At 37.8% G+C, this 17524-nt stretch overlaps 1 protein-coding gene across 5 annotated transcripts in view; it reads right to left on the bottom strand.

The window, feature by feature from the left end:
* Positions 1-17524, bottom strand: part of BTBD10 (BTB domain containing 10) — an 83609-nt gene that overhangs the window by 48701 nt on the left and 17384 nt on the right. Inside the window, exon 2 of one of the 5 annotated variants that reach the window (XM_057552135.1) lies at positions 1314-1440. The exons of 3 other annotated variants lie outside the window; for them this stretch is intronic. In XM_057552135.1, the coding sequence (XP_057408118.1) occupies positions 1314-1414 (101 nt within the window). In that variant the 5' untranslated portion in view covers positions 1415-1440. Of the gene's footprint in view, positions 1-1313; positions 1444-17524 lie in introns of those variants that run through there. One more of the 5 variants, XM_057552136.1, reaches the window with a different exon arrangement.

Genomic DNA, 17524 nt, shown 5'->3' with positions numbered 1-17524 from the left:
GCTTTTATAAAGCAAACAATAGTTTATTTTCACCTTGTCACGACTTCATATACAACACAGTCTTGTACATCAGTAGAAAAATATTAAGAACTAACAAGGATAAGATATAATTCACCTGAAAAAAATGTATATAACATATCAGATATAAATAAAGCCCAATATTTAATGAGATAAAACCAGTATCTCTTTAATCTCAAAGACAAAATAAGTATCCATGTAAAACAGGATGGAGAAAAAGAACTAAAGCACCAATTGAAGGACACACACACACACACACACAAACACACCAAAAAAACAAATAAACCAAAAAACACTCACACCACTGGTGTGTACTTATAAATTAATAAAGTCAACTCAATGTCTTCATTTTAGACCTCACCACATTAAAAGTCCACAATAAAGGTACACATCTTGTCAGGAGACTTAAATAGTACTAGTCACTCATATTTTCTAGCCATGTATATAGCTTAATAAAAGTAGCTGAATCATTTCTTTAAAATTACAAAAAGGATTTCAATATCACGGCATGTTTTTATTCTTTTTCAATAAAGCTGGTATTAGTTATCAGTGATCAGGAGAATTTTACATTCAAGTAAGTTAAATGTTCAATAGTATCCCCTAAGTAAATATTCATAAAGCACAACTCTCTATGAAAACATGCTTACGTACCTGCGTTATGTGAGGTTTATGAGGTGTCAACACCTTAAAATATCAGATCGTAAAGTGTTCTAAACGAGGTGCTCCCCATTAAGTCACATAGCACAAAATGAAAGCTTTAAAAATAATGTATAAATGGGCTGAAACTTTTCAACTGAATTTCATTTAATGCAGCAAACTTTAAATGAACCAGGCGAGTCACTGATGGACTGATTTTACTACTAGGATCACGATGATAACACAACATAAATTCACATAGTTAAAAATGTACAGAGGTGAAGACTGACAAAAGCCTATAAATTATCATACACAATGTATTTAGAGCACAAAATAAATTCGTATTAGAGAGTTTTAAATAAAAAGAGTTAACCTGTCTTGCCAGACTTCCCAGTTAAACTATAGCATTTATTCATGGGGTCAACTAAGGATATTTTAGCATTATTTAGAAACAGAAATAAAAATTCATATAAATACAAATATAAGAAAAGGAAAAAATGTTTCCCTCAAAGTTTTTTAGGAGAAATGCAAACATTCATATATTTTGTAAACCGGCTCCCATCCTCTGACAGGACTTGCCACACCAAATGCAGTTTGGTTCTTCATAAAAATCAGTTTTAGCAGAGCTTTGACATGTGAAATACACATTTTCTACCTACCTTGAATGTTTATAAAGTTTACGAGGTCTACTATGCAATTTCCGATCCCAATTCTCTGGATCACTGGAGTTACTGTCATAAGGATGAGGCCGTCCTGCCATCCCACTTCAAGCTTCCTCACACTACTGCTCTGAAAGCACACATGAAGCACCCATAACCTACATAAAAGAGTAGCGTTGACCTTTAAATCTATTCCATGCAGAGTAAGTCACAGAATTTTGTATCCTTTCTGACATTACTGTGACATTTTTTAAAGTGATGAACAGGATTATAAAACATCAGACACACAAAATGCCACAAATCAGATTAAAATAAACACCAAAAGCCTTTTTAGGTACTTTTCATTTGATTATTCGATTAAATTTGTTACTCCTAAACAACATTTTAATAATGTGCTATTTGTATTTAGTAAATATACTTATTGACATTTGGGTACCTCATGTTTCCAAACATCAATACAGAACCAAAAAAGACAAAAACAACTCCAGAGAATGATTCTTCCAGACAAAATTTCATTTGGAACACATTTCTTAATTACTAAAGTTTTAAGATACTTAACAAAGCATCTAGTAAGACCAGATAACAATGTTGTTATTTCTTTAACCAAGTTAAAGACCATGAATAGAAATTTAATATTTGTTCAAAACTAACAGTATGCAAACATCCTAATGTTTCCTTACAGTGCAATTATCAAAAAACATTTTATCAATATGATTCATGTATTTTATGCCTTTTCATATGTGAGGCTTATGACTGTTAGTTCTACTACAGTCCTGTGAAATTATAGAACTCACTTAACAACAGCTTTATGAAATACCTGAACTAAGCACTTTAAAGTACATTTGCTACCCAATTTAATCTTCACAATCAACTTACAAGGTAGGTATTATACTCCCCATATACAGAATAGAAAACAGTCTGAGAAGGTTAGTAACTTTGCCAAAGGTCACAATGTTGGTCAACCGCAGGATTATAAAGAACAATGAGAATTTATTACTATATAGCATAAAGTCTTGATCTTGAAAAATGCTCAGACTGCAGTATTCTGTTTAGAAATAGTAGGTCAGATTTGACTTTTAGAGATTGCAAACACCAAAAGAAAAAACAAATGAGGTTAAACAATTTGAACAAAGTTATGTAAACTGGATTAGAACCCAGGTTTCCTGACACTCACTTCTGTATGCTTTGTATATACTTTTCCAAGTCAGATTTGATACAGGGAAGTGAGGAGGGATTTATGCATAAAAGTCAAAGGGATGAGAGGTAATGGGATGGATGTCTACATTCTCCATCCAAAAAAAAGTCAAAGGGAATCCAGAATTGAGAAAATACTGTACCTCACTGAATTGTATAGATTATTCCAGTACAATTTCACCAAAAAATGCCAAAGATAAACTCATGGAAATTGTGAGTCTAACTCAGAGCTCATTAAAAGAAACACTTTTATTTTAGAGAAACTATTTTGCTACTTTAGAATTTTTTTCTTTATAGTTAACTTAGTACTTTCTTTCCAAAAACAATTGAAAAATCTAATAATAAAATAACATTTTAATATAATATGTAAATAAGTAGCTCAAAGAGTGAAATAAAAATAATAAAGGGGGAAGGAAGAGAACTGTACAATGGCTAATTCAAATTCCTTAGCAAATGACGCACAGTTTATTTGCTGAATACTCCTGGAAAAGGAAACCTTTCCTGAAGGATCGCTGAATGACTGATTAAAAATCAGTCAGATGTTAAATGAACATAAAAACCACAAATGTTATGAAAACACAAAAAATTCTCGAGAGGAGAAGAGAAGATGGCGGAAGAGTAAGACGCGGAGATCACGTTCCTCCCCACAGACACATCAGAAATACATCTACACGTGAAACTGCTCCTATAAAACACCCTCTGAACACTGGCAGAAGACGTCAGACCTCCCAAAAGGCAAGAAACTCCCCACGTACCTGGGTAGGGCAAAAGTAAAAAGAAACAACAGAGACAAAAGAATAGGGATGGGACCTGCACCAGTGGGAGGGAGCTGTGAAGGAGGAAAGGTTTCACACACTAGGAAGCCCCTTCGCGGGCGGAGACTGCGAGTGGCAGAGCTGGGAAGCTTCGGAGCCACGGAGGAGAGCGCAGCAACAGGGGTGCGGAGGGCAAAGCAGAGAGATTCCCGCACAGAGGATTGGTGCCGACCAGCACTCACCAGCCCGAGAGGCTTGTCTGCTCACCCGCCGGGGCGGGCAGGGGCTGGGAGCTGAGGCTCAGGCTTTGTAGGATTGCAGGGAGAGGACTGGGGTTGGCAGCATGAACACAGCCTGAAGGGGTTAGCGCACCACAGCTAGCAGGGAGGGAGTCCAGGAGGGAGTCTGGGAAAAGGTCTGGAGCTGCCAAAGAGGCAGAGACTTTTTCTTGCCTCTTTGTTTCCTGGTGCCCGAGGAGAGGGGATTCAGAGCGCCGCCTAAACGAGCTCCAGAGACGGGCGCGAGCGGCGGCTATCAGCGCAGACCCCAGAGATGGGCATGAAACGCTAAGGCTGCTGCTGCCGCCACCAAGAAGCCTGTGTGCAAGCACAGGTCACTATCCACACCAACCCTCCTGGGAACCTGTGCAGCCCGTCACTGCCAGGCTCCCGTGATCCAGGGACAACTTCCCCGGGAGAACGCACAGCACGCATCAGGCTGCTACAACATCACGCTGGCCTCTGCCACCGCAGGCTCGCTCTGCATCCGTACCCCTCCCTCCCCCAGGCCTGAGTGAACCAGAGCCCTCTGAAGCAGCTGCTCCTTTAACCCCATCCTGTCTGAGGAAGAACAGACGCCCTCAGGTGACCTACACGCAGAGGCGGGGCCAAATCCAAAGCTGAAACCCGGGAGCTGTGCGAACAAAGAAGAAAAAGGGAAATTTCTCCCAGCAGCCTCAGAAGCAGCGGATTAAAGCTCCACAAACAACTTGATGTACCCTGTATCTGTGGAATACCTGAATAGACAACGAATCATCCCAAATTGAGGAGGTGGACTTTGGGAGCAAGATATATTATTTTTTCCCCTTTTCCTCTTTTTGTGAGTGTGTATGTGTATGCTTCTCTGCGAGATTTTGTCTGTATAGCTTTGCTTTCACCATTTGTCCTAGGGTTCTGCCTGTCCGTTTTTTTTTTCTTTTTTACTTAAAAAATTTTTTTTCTTTTTTTCTTAATAATTATTTTTTATTTTTATTTTTTTCTTTTTTTCTTAATAATTATTTTTTATTTTTTTATTTTAATAACTTTATTTTATTTTATCTTACTTTATTTTATCCTTTTTCTTTTTTTTTCTTTCTATTTTTTCTCCCTTTTACCCTGAGCCGTGTGGATGAAAGGCTCTTGGTGCTCCAGCCAGGCATCAGGGCTGTGCCTCTGAGGTGGGAGAGCCAACTTCAGGACACTGGTCCACGTAATACCAAACGTGGGTCCACTCCCAGCTCCACGTAATACCAAACGGCAAAAATCTCCCAGAGATCTCCATCTCAACACCAAGACCCAGCTTCACTCAACGACCAGCAAGCTATAGTGCTGGACACCCTATGCCAAACAACTAGCAAGACAGGAACACAGCCCCATCCATTAACAGAGAGGCTGCCTAAAATCATAATAAGGCCACAGACACCCCAAAACACACCACCAGACGTGGACCTGCCCACCAGAAAGACAATATCCAGCCTCATCCACCAGAACACAGGCACTAGTCCCCTCCACCAGGAAGCCTACACAACCCACTGAACCAACCTTACCCACTGAGGACAGATAACAAAAACAACAGGAACTACGAACCTGCAGCCTGAAAAAAGGAGACCCCAAACACAGTAAGATAAGCAAAATGAGAAGACAGAAAAACACATAGCAGATAAAGGAGCAAGGTAAAAACACACCAGACCTAACAAATGAAGATGAAATAGGCAGTCTACCTGAAAAAGAATTCAGAATAATGATAGTAAAGATGATCCAAAATCTTGGAAATAGAATAGACAAAATGCAAGAAACATTTAACAAGGACCTAGAAGAACTAAAGAGGAACCAAGTAATGATGAAAAACACAATAAATGAAATTTAAAATACTCTAGACGGGATCAATAGCAGAATAACTGAGGCAGAAGAACGGATAAGTGACCTGGAAGATAAAATCGTGAAAATAACTACTGCAAAGCAGAATAAAGAAAAAAGAATGAAAAGAATTGAGGACAGTTTCAGAGACCTCTGGGACAACATTAAATGCACCAACATTCGAATTATAGGGGTCCCAGAAAAAGAAGAGAAAAAGAAAGGGACTGAGAAAATATTTGAAGAGATTATAGTTGGAAACTTCCCTAACATGGGAAACGAAATAGTTAATCAAGTCCTGGAAGCACAGAGAGTCCCACACAGGATAAATCCAAGGAGAAACACGCCAAGACACATATTAATCAAACTATCAAAAATTAAATATAAACAAATTAAAATCAGCAAGGGAAAAACAACAAATAACACACAAGGGAATCCCCATAAGGTTAACAGATGATCTTTCAGCAAAAACTCTGCAAGCCAGAAGGGAGTGGCAAAACATATTTAAAGTGATGAAGGAGAAAAACCTACAACCAAGATTACTCTACCCAGCAAGGATCTCATTCAGATTTGATGGAGAAATTAAAACCTTTACAGACAAGCAAAAGCTGAGAGTTCAGCACCACCAAACCAGCTTTACAACAAATGATAAAGGAACTTCTCTTGGCAAGAAACACAAGAGAAGGAAAACACCTATAAAAACAAACCCAAAACATTTAAGAAAATGGGAATAAGAACATACATATTGATAATTACCTTAAACGTGAATGGATTAAATGCTCCCACCAAAAGACACAGACTGGCTGAATGGATACAAAAACAAGACCCGTATATATGCTGTCTACAAGAGACCCATTTCAGACCTAGGGACACATACAGACTGAAAGTGAGGGGATGGAAAAAGATATTCCATGCAAACGGAAATCAAAAGAAAGCTGGAGTAGCAATTCTCATATCAGACAAAATAGACTTTAAAATAAAGACTATTACAAGAGACAAAGAAGGACACTATATAATGATCAAGGGATCGATCCAAGAGGAAGATATAACAATTGTAAATATTTATGCACCCAACATAGGAGCACCTCAATACATAAGGCACATACTAACAGCCATAAAAGGGGAAATCAACAGTAACAAAATCATAGTAGGGGACTTTAACACCCCACTTTCACCAATGGACAGATCATCCAAAATGAAAATAAATAAGGAAACACAAGCTTTAAATGATACATTAAACAAGATGGACTTAATTGATATTTATAGGACATTCCACCCAAAAACAACAGAATACACATTTTTCTCAAGTGCTCATGGAACATTCTCCAGGATAGATCATATCTTGGGTCACAAATCAAGCCTTGGTAAATTTAAGAAAACTGAAATCATATCAAGTATCTTTTCCGACCATGCTATGAGACTAGATATCAATTACAGGAAAAGATCTGTAAAAAATACAAACACATGGAGGCTACACAATACACTACTTAATAACGAAGCGATCACTGAAGAAATCAAAGGGGAAATCAAAAAATACCTAGAAACAAATGACAATGGAGACACGACGACCCAAAACCTATGGGATGCAGCAAAAGCAGTTCTAAGAGGGAAGTTTATAGCAATACAAGCCTACCTCAAGAAACAGGAAACATCTCGAATAAACAACCTAAACTTGCACCTAAAGCAATTAGAGAAAGAAGAACAAGAAAACCCCAAAGTTAGCAGAAGGAAAGAAGTCATAAAGATCAGATCAGAAATAAATGAAAAAGAAATGAAGGAAACAATAGAAAAGATCAATAAAACTAAAAGCTGGTTCTTTGAGAAGATAAACAAAATTGATAAACCATTAGCCAGACTCATCAAGAAAAAAAGGAGAAGACTCAAGTCAACAGAATTAGAAATGAAAAAGGAGAAGTAACAACGGACACTGCAGAAATACAAACGATCATGAGCGATTACTACAAGCAACACTATGCCAATAAAATGGACAACCTGGAAGAAATGGACCAATTCTTAGAAAAGCACAACCTGCCAAGACTGAACCAGGAAGAAATAGAAAATATGAACGGACCAATCACAAGCACTGAAACGTTTAGAGAAGAGCTAACACCTATCCTTCTCAAACTCTTCCAAAATATTGCAGAGGGAGGTACACTCCCCAACTCATTCTACGAGGCCACCATCACCCTGATACCAAAACCAGACAAAGATGTCACAAAGAAAGAAAACTACAGGCCAATATCACTGATGAACAAAGATGCAAAAATCCTCAACAAAATACTAGCAAACAGAATCCAACAGCACATTAAAAGGATCATACACCATGATCAAGTAGGGTTTATTCCAGGAATGCAAGGATTCTTCAATATATGCAAATCAATCAACGTGATACACCATATTAACAAATTGAAGGAGAAAAACCATACGATCATCTCAATAGATGCAGAGAAAGCTTTCAACAAATTTCAACACCCATTTATGATAAAAGCCCTGCAGAAAGTAGGCATAGAGGGAACTTTCCTCAACATAATAAAGGCCATATATGACAAACCCACAGCCAACATCGTCCTCAATGGTGAAAAACTGAAACCATTTCCACTAAGATCAGGAACAAGACAAGGTTGCCCACTCTCACCACTATTATTCAACATAGTTTTGGAAGTGTTAGCCACAGCAATCAGAGAAGAAAAAGAAATAAAAGGAATCCAAATCAGAAAAGAAGAAGTAAAGCTGTCACTGTTTGCATATGACATGATACTATACATAGAGAATCCTAAAGATGCTACCAGAAAACTACTAGAGCTAATCAATGAATTTGGTAAAGTAGCAGGATACAAAATTAATGCACAGAAATCTCTTGCATTCCTATACACTAATGATGAAAAATCTGAAAGTGAAATTAAGAAAACACTCCCATTTACCATTGCAACAAAAAGAATAAAATATCTAGGAATAAACCTACCTAAGGAGACAAAAGACCTGTATGCAGAAAATTATAAGACACTGATGAAAGAAATTAAAGATGATACAAATAGATGGAGAGATATACCATGTTCTTGGATTGGAGGAATCAACATTGTGAAAATGACTCTACTACCCAAAGCAATCTACAGATTCAATGCAATTCCTATCAAACTACCAATGGCATTTTTCACAGAACTAGAACAAAAAATTTCACAATTTGTATGGAAACACAAAAGACCCCGAATAGGCAAAGCAATCTTGAGAACGAAAAATGGAGCTGGAGGAATCAGGCTCCCTGACTTCAGACTATACTACAAAGCTACAGTCATCAAGACAGTATGGTACTGGCACAAAAACAGAAACATAGATCAATGGAACAGGATAGAAAGCCCAGAGATAAACCCACACACATATGCTCACCTTATCTTTGATAAAGGAGGCAAGCATATACAGTGGAGAAAAGACAGCCTCTTCAGTAAGTGGTGCTGGGAAAACTGGACAGGTACATGTAAAAGTATTAAATTAGAACACTCCCTAACACCATACACAAAAATAAACTCAAAATGGATTAAAGACCTAAATGTAAGGCCAGACACTATCAAACTCTTAGAGGAAAACATAGGCAGAACACTGTATGACATAAATCACAGGAAGATCCTTTTTGACCCACCTCCTAGAGAAATGGAAATAAAAACAAAAATAAACAAATGGGACCTAATGAAACTTAAAAGCTTTTGCACAGCAAAGGAAACCATAAACAAGACCAAAAGACAACCCTCAGAATGGGAGAAAATATTTGCAAATGAAGCAACTGACAAAGGATTAATCTCCAAGATTTACAAGCAGCTCATGCAGCTCAATAACAAAAAAACAAACAACCCAATCCAAAAATGGGCAGACCTAAATAGACATTTCTCCAAAGAAGATACACAGATTGCCAACAAACACATGAAAGAATGCTCAACATCATTAATCATTAGAGAAATGCAAATCAAAACTACAATGAGATATCATCTCACACCGGTCAGAATGGCCATCATCAAAAAATCTAGAAACAATAAATGCTGGAGAGGGTGTGGAGAAAAGGGAACCCTCTTGCACTGTTGGTGGGAATGTAAATTGATACAGCTACTATGGACAACAGTATGGAGGTTCCTTAAAAAACTAAAACTAGAACTACCATATGACCCAGCAATCCCACTACTGGGCATATACCCTGAGAAAACCATAATTCAAAAAGAGTCATGTACCAAAATGTTCATTGCAGCTCTATTTACAATAGCCAGGACACGGAAGCAACCTAAATGTCCATCATCGGATGAATGGATAAAGAAGATGTGGCACATATATACAATGGAATATTACTCAGCCATAAAAAGAAACGAAATGGAGTTATTTGTAGTGAGGTGGATGGAGTTAGAGTCTGTCATACAGAGTGAAGTCAGAAAGAGAAAAACAAATACACTATGCTAACATATATATGGAATCTAAGGGAAAAAAAAAAAAGGTCATGAAGAACCTAGTGGCAAGACGGGAATAAAGACACAGACCTACTAGAGTATGGACTTGAGGATATGGGGAGGGGGAAGGGTAAGATGTGACAAAGTGAGAGAGTGGCATGGACATATATACACTACCAAATGTAAAATAGATAGCTAGTGGGAAGCAACCGCATAGCACAGGGAGATCAGCTCTGTGCTTTGTGACCACCTAGAGGGGTGGGATAGGGAGGGTGGGAGGGAGGGAGATGCAAGAGGGAAGAGATATGGGAACATATGTATATGTATAACTGGTTCACTTTGTTATAAAGCAGAAACTAACACACCATTGTAAAGCAATTATACTCCAATAAAGATGTTTTTTAAAAAAATCTCAATTTTATTTAAAATAAAATAAATTTTAAAATAAAAATAAAATAAAATTTAAAATAAAAATGTATTTACTAAAGAAGAAACCCTTTAAAATTTCAATTTGGTATTATAGCTAGTTATCTGTCTTGAAAAGATGAGGCAGAAGAGAAGGGTGAAAAAGAAATCAGAGAGACAAAGCAGGAAATCAGATAGGAAAAAATGGTCACAGACCAAGAGAGACCCAAAAGGTAAAAAAGAATAGTAGGGAATACTGATAAGGAGGGAAATGAAAGATGTAGAGGCTTAGCAGGTTGTGTAGAATGAGATTTAGAGCATTTTCTCCTTACTGGATAGGTCTTCCAGTAAGCTATTTCAGGCATTAGCATTTCCTTAAAGGGGCACATTAGCTTCTAACCCTTAACTATAAGACACATCCTTCTGGAAACCCACAGAAGACCACTGAGTAAAGAATAATCCTAAACCATGGGAGACAGTGACTAAAAAAATACAACCACAAGGAAAGAATAAGGTAAATTCCAATTCATATTTTCCACTATTTTACAGTGGATGGCACATATCTAGTAGCTGGGAAATATCAGTAAGAATTCCTAATCAATCCTACTGAAATTAACAACATGTACATTATAGCCAGCCACAAGAAAGTAAAGAATGTTCAGATGAAGGCTATTGAAAAAGTCAACTGGAAAATCATGTTTACATTTCACTTGTCAATAAAACTTGAGTATCACCATGTGAAGGATTTCACCCCACTCCTCACTCCCAATAGCAAGGGTACAAACAAAAAAGAAGTGAAATTCAAGCTAAGGTAGCTGGAAAAAAATATGCCTGTGTTTGCCTACACATGCTAGCACATTTTTAAATGCTACAGATTTAACTACAAACAAATAAAAAGCAAACGACACACATTATATACTATTTTGAAACATCTAATGATCTTTTATATTTTAACCAATCTCTACGCCATACTCAGTGACATTATATTTATCTTATTTCACTCACTCATTCATTCATTCATTCATGTACTTATTGAACACCTAATATAATATGCCAAGAAACGTACAGATGCTAAAGCAAGTTGGATGTTGTTCTTGTGCTCAAAAAAACTCACCCTAGTATGGGGAGAAAAGACTCCACTAACAGCTCTATACCACTTACTCGTGTATCTCTCCTACCTGGGTAGTCTTGCATTGTTACCCCACCCTCCAACCCCATATCTTGGGTGTTCTTTGGGATTCCATCTTCATCTGCTGGGTCCAGGGAGACAGCAAAGAAATAGGATCAAACCCTTGAGAACACCAGGTTTTACACATAACATACAATGAATCAAAAATCTTGAAGTCATCCTTGACCTCTCCTTTCCCAACATCAAGTCTAACTTCAGATTTTTCTTTTGACTCCTTCTCTCCCTTATCAATCATAAGGCTGTTGTCTTCATTTAAACCCTTAATAGCTAAGAATAAGCCTCTTACTTGACCTCTTTACCCCCATTCAATTCCATATTAGCTCTGCTATAATCAGAATTATCTTTCTAAAAACTTTTAATGGCTCTTCATTTCCTGATCTAAACTCCTTACCATAAAAAGTTCTTCAAAATCTGACACTTGGATCCCCAATGTCTACTTTATATTAGGCCAATTAAAGATCTGGTTTGGATCTTGTAATCATCGAAAAATAATTTCTGGATTACTGGAAACAAAGTTCTTAGACAATATGTAACAATTCATTACTAATATTTTTAGGCATGACAGAAGTAATGTAAATTCTAAATAATCTAGAAATAATCCGTACAGAGGCTGGAACAACTGGGCCTATTGGCTAGAGACATACATTCAGGAAACTGCCAAAAGTCAATTGGGAAAGAGTGAGTCGATTGCTTCTCCTTCTCTTGGATATTACTACCTTTAAAAAAGCAGCGGGGGTGGGGGGGGGTGGGGGTAGGAAGAGACAGAATCTTTAAGACTACAGTATCATAAGTAAGTACTCCCGGGGACACTATATTCCAGGCACTATTAATTAATGGCAATGACCCACAGAAGAGCTTAAAAAAACAAAAAAAAAGGACAGTATCCAGAGACAATTTATGCCGTTATCAATGTGCTAGGAAGATTACATACTTTCTATTTAAAGCTCAAAACAACCCAATATTACTATCCTGTTTCATAGATGAGGAAATCTTAGGGCTAAGATGAGAATCCCAGTCTAACTGAAAGCCCATGTTCTTTCCAATGTAGCAAGTGAAGTACATAGAAATTCATATATTTGCTCCTTATTGCCAACAGATGTCACTTTTAAACCACAGCCATCTTGTGGCTTTGTGCAAACTACTGAGATCTCACTCTAAATAGTGTCATTACACAAGAGCTTTTCTGTTAAGTGAAATTATTTTTCTCTCTCAAACTTGGCAAACAAAGTGTGTGGTGGTTACTGGAGAGAAAGACCTGATAGAGAGGGAAAACAGTGAAGAGAACAGAATCACACAGTGATACCAGGGCCAGACACCAAGGACTGCCTTCAGCTGCATAGAAAGCCAAATACCCAGAGGTGAGAGTGGGAAAGACTGACCAAGAGGTAGTCAAGAAGGCACCTGAGCTAGCAAAATGTCCTAAAGTAACCTTTCCTATATGGAAAAGACCAAAAGGAGTGATAGCCCCACAGGGCAAATGAGTCACTTGAGATTGGCAGACTAAAAGAGCAAACACCTGAATGCTGGGGGTCTAGATGTAGGAAGAATTTCTGAAGGGCCAGAAACTTGAGAGATCATTTGATGAGCTTCTCTCCTTATAGGCATAAAAGAGAGACTGTACCACCTTGAAGGCACAAAATACATGATATAGATATAACTGTGAAAGAAAAAGAACAAGAGGAAGCAGCTTTTAAAAGAAAAGGAACCAGAGGGATGAAAAGGAACCTCGTGCAAATGCAGCCGAGAGAACTGATCATGTGAGCCTCATGCAGATAACAATTATTTAAATTTGGATTAAAAAACTTTTTGTTTTACAGCATTTTTTGGAAAGTGTCCCAAAGCATACAGTAGTAAAAAAAAGATCTTACTCTTGAAAAACTCCAACTGGAAGAGAACAGAACCATGACATCAGCTTGAAGTTTTTATGCTGAGAGCCCTCCCCACCCCCTACAAATATGGTGAAGGCAGCCACACAGCTCAAAGTGGTAGAGAAAATAATTCAGGGCTGGAAGTGCAGCTGGAAATTTAAGGCAGACATACTGGGAATGAAAGAACCACAGAAGCATAAAAATCTGAGCATAAACTCTGCTCAGTTAAATTACACACGCATGGGGGGGAAACCCCAGGTAGCCCCTACAGTAGATTATAGAAGAATTGAAAGCTACATGGCGTTAAGATCTATGAGTTTGATGCTTTTTAAAATGAATGTATTCCCCAACCATACAGCCCAAGCAGCAGAAAGCTGAAGCCCTTACTGGCTTGGGATGTCAGAGAGCAGAGACCACTACTGGCAGACAAAATAGATACTATGAGGGAATCCCCAGAAGTAGAGAAACCACAAGGCAGATGAGCTCCAAAATCTGAGTATAATCTCTGCCCAAATTTTTGGCTGACCACCAAATTACACAGGTGCAGGAGAACCCTAACCCTTACCCCACTCCCCAGGAGACCAAGCTAAAAAAACAAGTAGTTGAAAGAAAAGAACTGAGCAGATATCAGCTGTCTCATACTGTGTATGTAGGAAACAAAGTTTGCAGATTGAGTCCAGGCAAGTTAATGGTCCACTAGAACAAAAACCCCCTGGGCTTCCCTGGTGGTGCAGTGGTTAAGAATCCTCCTGCCAATGCAGGGACACAGGTTCAAGCCCTGGTCCGGGAAGATCCCACATGCCGCAGAGCAACTAAGCCCATGCACCACAACTACTGAGCCTGCGCTCTAGAGCCCGCAAGCCACAACTACTGAGCCCACGTGCCACAACTACTGAAGCCCACGCACCTAGAGCCTGTGCTCCGCAACAAGAGAAGCCACTGCAATGAGAAGCCCGTGTACCGCAAAGAAGAGTAACCCCCGCTCGCTGCAAGTACGGAAAGCCCATGCGCAGCAAGAAGACCCAATGTAGCCAAAAATAAATAAATAAAATAAATAAATTTTTAAAATATACATTAAAAAAAAATCCTGATAATCCTCACAAGAACACCAAAAATTTCAACCAAAAATTATGAGATCCAAAGAAACAAGACAGTAAAAAGGCAGTCAATGGAAACTGACTCCAAGTAGGTCCAGATGTAGGATTTAGCAAATAAGGACTTCAAAGCACATATTATAAATATACTTAAACAATTAAAGGAAAGTATATTAAAAGCATAAAACAAGAAAATGGTCTTAATGAGTGGCCGAAAGGGAATCTCAATAGAGAAGTGAAAATAAAAAAAAGAAAACTCAGCTCTAGCTGAAAAGAACTAAAATGAAAAATCCATTAGATGGGCACAATAGCAGATGGAATGACCAAAAAAAAAAAAAAATCAAGGAACTTGAAAATAGAGCATGAGAAATTACCCAACCCATAGAATAAAGAGAAAGATTAAAGAAAAACAACAGCTCTGCAGACACAGATGGGACAGCATCTAATGATACAACATGTAAGTAACTGGAGTCACTACTAATACACTCAACAAAATGGAATCTCAAAAGCATTATGATAAGTGAAAGAAGCAAGACTTAAAGCTTCTATACCATATGATTTCATTTATATAACATTGTCAGAAAGACAAAACTGTAGGGATTACACATAGAGCAGCAAGAGGTTAGAGCTGGGGTAATGGCACAAGGTAATTTTGGGGGTGACAGAACTATTCTGTATCTGGATTGTGGTGGTGGTGGTAGTTACACAATTGTATGCCTCTGTCCAAACTCCTAAGAACGGTACACCAGAAAGAGAATTTTATTGCACTGAAATTTAAAAAGAAAAAAACAGCAGCAGAGATGTTTAATAAATATTTACAAATGTCAAACATATTAGCATGACATAATTAAACCACTTTTGGATCAAAACCCCCACATCACACTACCCCCCGTACCATCCCAAGCATACTTAATCAACAGCCACCCTCCCACTGCCATAAATGACACACATAAATTTTTGATCATGAAAACTGGTGAGAATTTTTCTACTTCTGCCACAATAGTAAGTGACTTAGAGAAAAGGTTTCGGAATCAGATAAAACTAAGTTGTATGACTTTGTACAAGCTTCTTAACCTCTAAGACCTCAATTTCTTTAAATGTGAAATGAAGAAAATAATACAATTCTCATTACCATTATTTTATCTATTACTAATACAACTGCCAATCAAATTATTATAAAGAATAAATAAGACAGGACACCTTATATAATAACACAGTGCTGGGCACATTGCTGACTTTCTCTACTAGACTACCAAATACAAATTTTGCATAATACTTCATTAATTCATTCATAACTTTCTATTTGCCTTTTGAGATCACCAGAGACGACGAGAATTCCTAGAGAGTCACTCAACATTTATTGAGCATCTATAATGTGCTAGATGGCTGGAATAAAAAGGTGAATATGATACCATCCATGTCCTGGTTTAAATAATAATTATAAAATAATCACAACACAGGGAACAGGGGAAGAATGATTAGGGATACGATTTCTACTCATTTTGAGTTTTCCCAATTTCTCCAAGGTACACCTGACCCTCCCCTGTTCTACTAAACATCAAAATTTCATCAAAGAGCCATGTACTTTGGACACAATAGCTGGTAACAGTTTTAGGAGCTAAATCAAAACCTTAAGTCATCGGACTTCCCTGGTGGCACAGTGGTTAAGAATCCACCTGCCGATGCAGGGGACACATGTTCGAGCCCTAGTCTGGGAAGATCCCACATGCCACGGAGCAACTAAGCCCACGGAGCCACAACTACTGAGCCCGCATGCCTAGAGCCCGTGCTCCTCAACAAAGAGAAGCCACCACAATGAGAAGCCCACGCACCGCAACGAAGAGTAGCCCCTGCTCGCTGCAACTAGAGAGGGTCCACGCGCAGTGGCGAGGACCCAATGCAGCCATACGTTCATACATACATACATAAATTAATTAATTAAAAAAAAACCTTACGTCATTCCTATAGTAACTATGATATAAAACAAATATTTCACTCAGCTTAAAAGTAAATTTAAATCTCTGGAAGAACAGACAAATCATCCTAGTTTCTAACCTCTGTGAAAACTCCTTCAGTTATTTTTATCAGAATATTCTTGCTGTATCCGAGAAGCTTAAAATTTTTAAATTTTTTCTCTCATTTGGACATAACAACCTCCTTGCTACATAACAAATTACCACAAACCCAGTGGCTTACAATACCATATACTATCTTAGTTTCTGTGGGTTAGGAATCCGGCATAGTTTAGCTGGATCCTCTACAAGGCTACAATCAAGGTGTCAACCATAATTAGATCCCCATTTGGAGGCTCAACTGGGGAAGGATCCACTTCCAAGGTTACTGAGATTGTAACAATTCATTTCCTTATGGCAGTAGGATTCAAAGCCAATGATGTAGATAGTAAGTCTGCTAGCAAAATGGAGTCTTACGTAACATAACTAGGAAAGTAACATTCCATAACCTTTAGCATATTCTTTTGGCTAGGAAGTCACAAATTCTGCTCACACTGAAGGCGAGGGGATTATACAAAGGCACAAACACCAGGAGGCAGGGATCATGGGAACTACTTCAGGGTCTGTCTATCTTATTGTCCAACACATTCTGCCTAGGTATGACACTGAAAGTTTAAGATTCTGCTCAGCCCTTGTTCTAATTATACATACCACTATACTAACACACACACACAAAACACATACATCTCTTTTATCTCCTTGACTTCACAGCACTATTTGTCACAGCAAAAACCTAGAACCAATCTAAATGTTCGTCAGAAATGAATTGGTTAAAAATCTGCACAGTATCATGCAACCAGTAAAAATAAGATACATACTGATAAGAAAAATATTCCAAGATATAATGTTATGCTAAAAAGCATGGTACAGATATGTATTATGTACTCCAATGTATTTTAAAAATATGTATGCACTCATCCATGTTTTTATATGTTTTTTAAAATGTCTAGAAATAACACATAAAACTTCTAACTAGTTGCCTCTGAGGAAAGGCTGAAATGAGAGAAAGAAAGACTTACTTTTCATTGTATCTCTTATACTATTTGAATATACTATACATTGTTTTCATAATTGGGAGGGGGGCTACAGTTAAGTATTTGGAAATGGCTTTGTTATGGAAATTTTCTTCCTTGTTTAATTTTACTGCTTACCTACAGTT

This window comes from Balaenoptera acutorostrata, chromosome 9, assembly GCF_949987535.1.
Source record: "Balaenoptera acutorostrata chromosome 9, mBalAcu1.1, whole genome shotgun sequence".
Classification (NCBI taxonomy): Eukaryota; Metazoa; Chordata; class Mammalia; order Artiodactyla; family Balaenopteridae; genus Balaenoptera; species Balaenoptera acutorostrata.
This window is presented reverse-complemented; position numbering and strand designations above follow the sequence as displayed.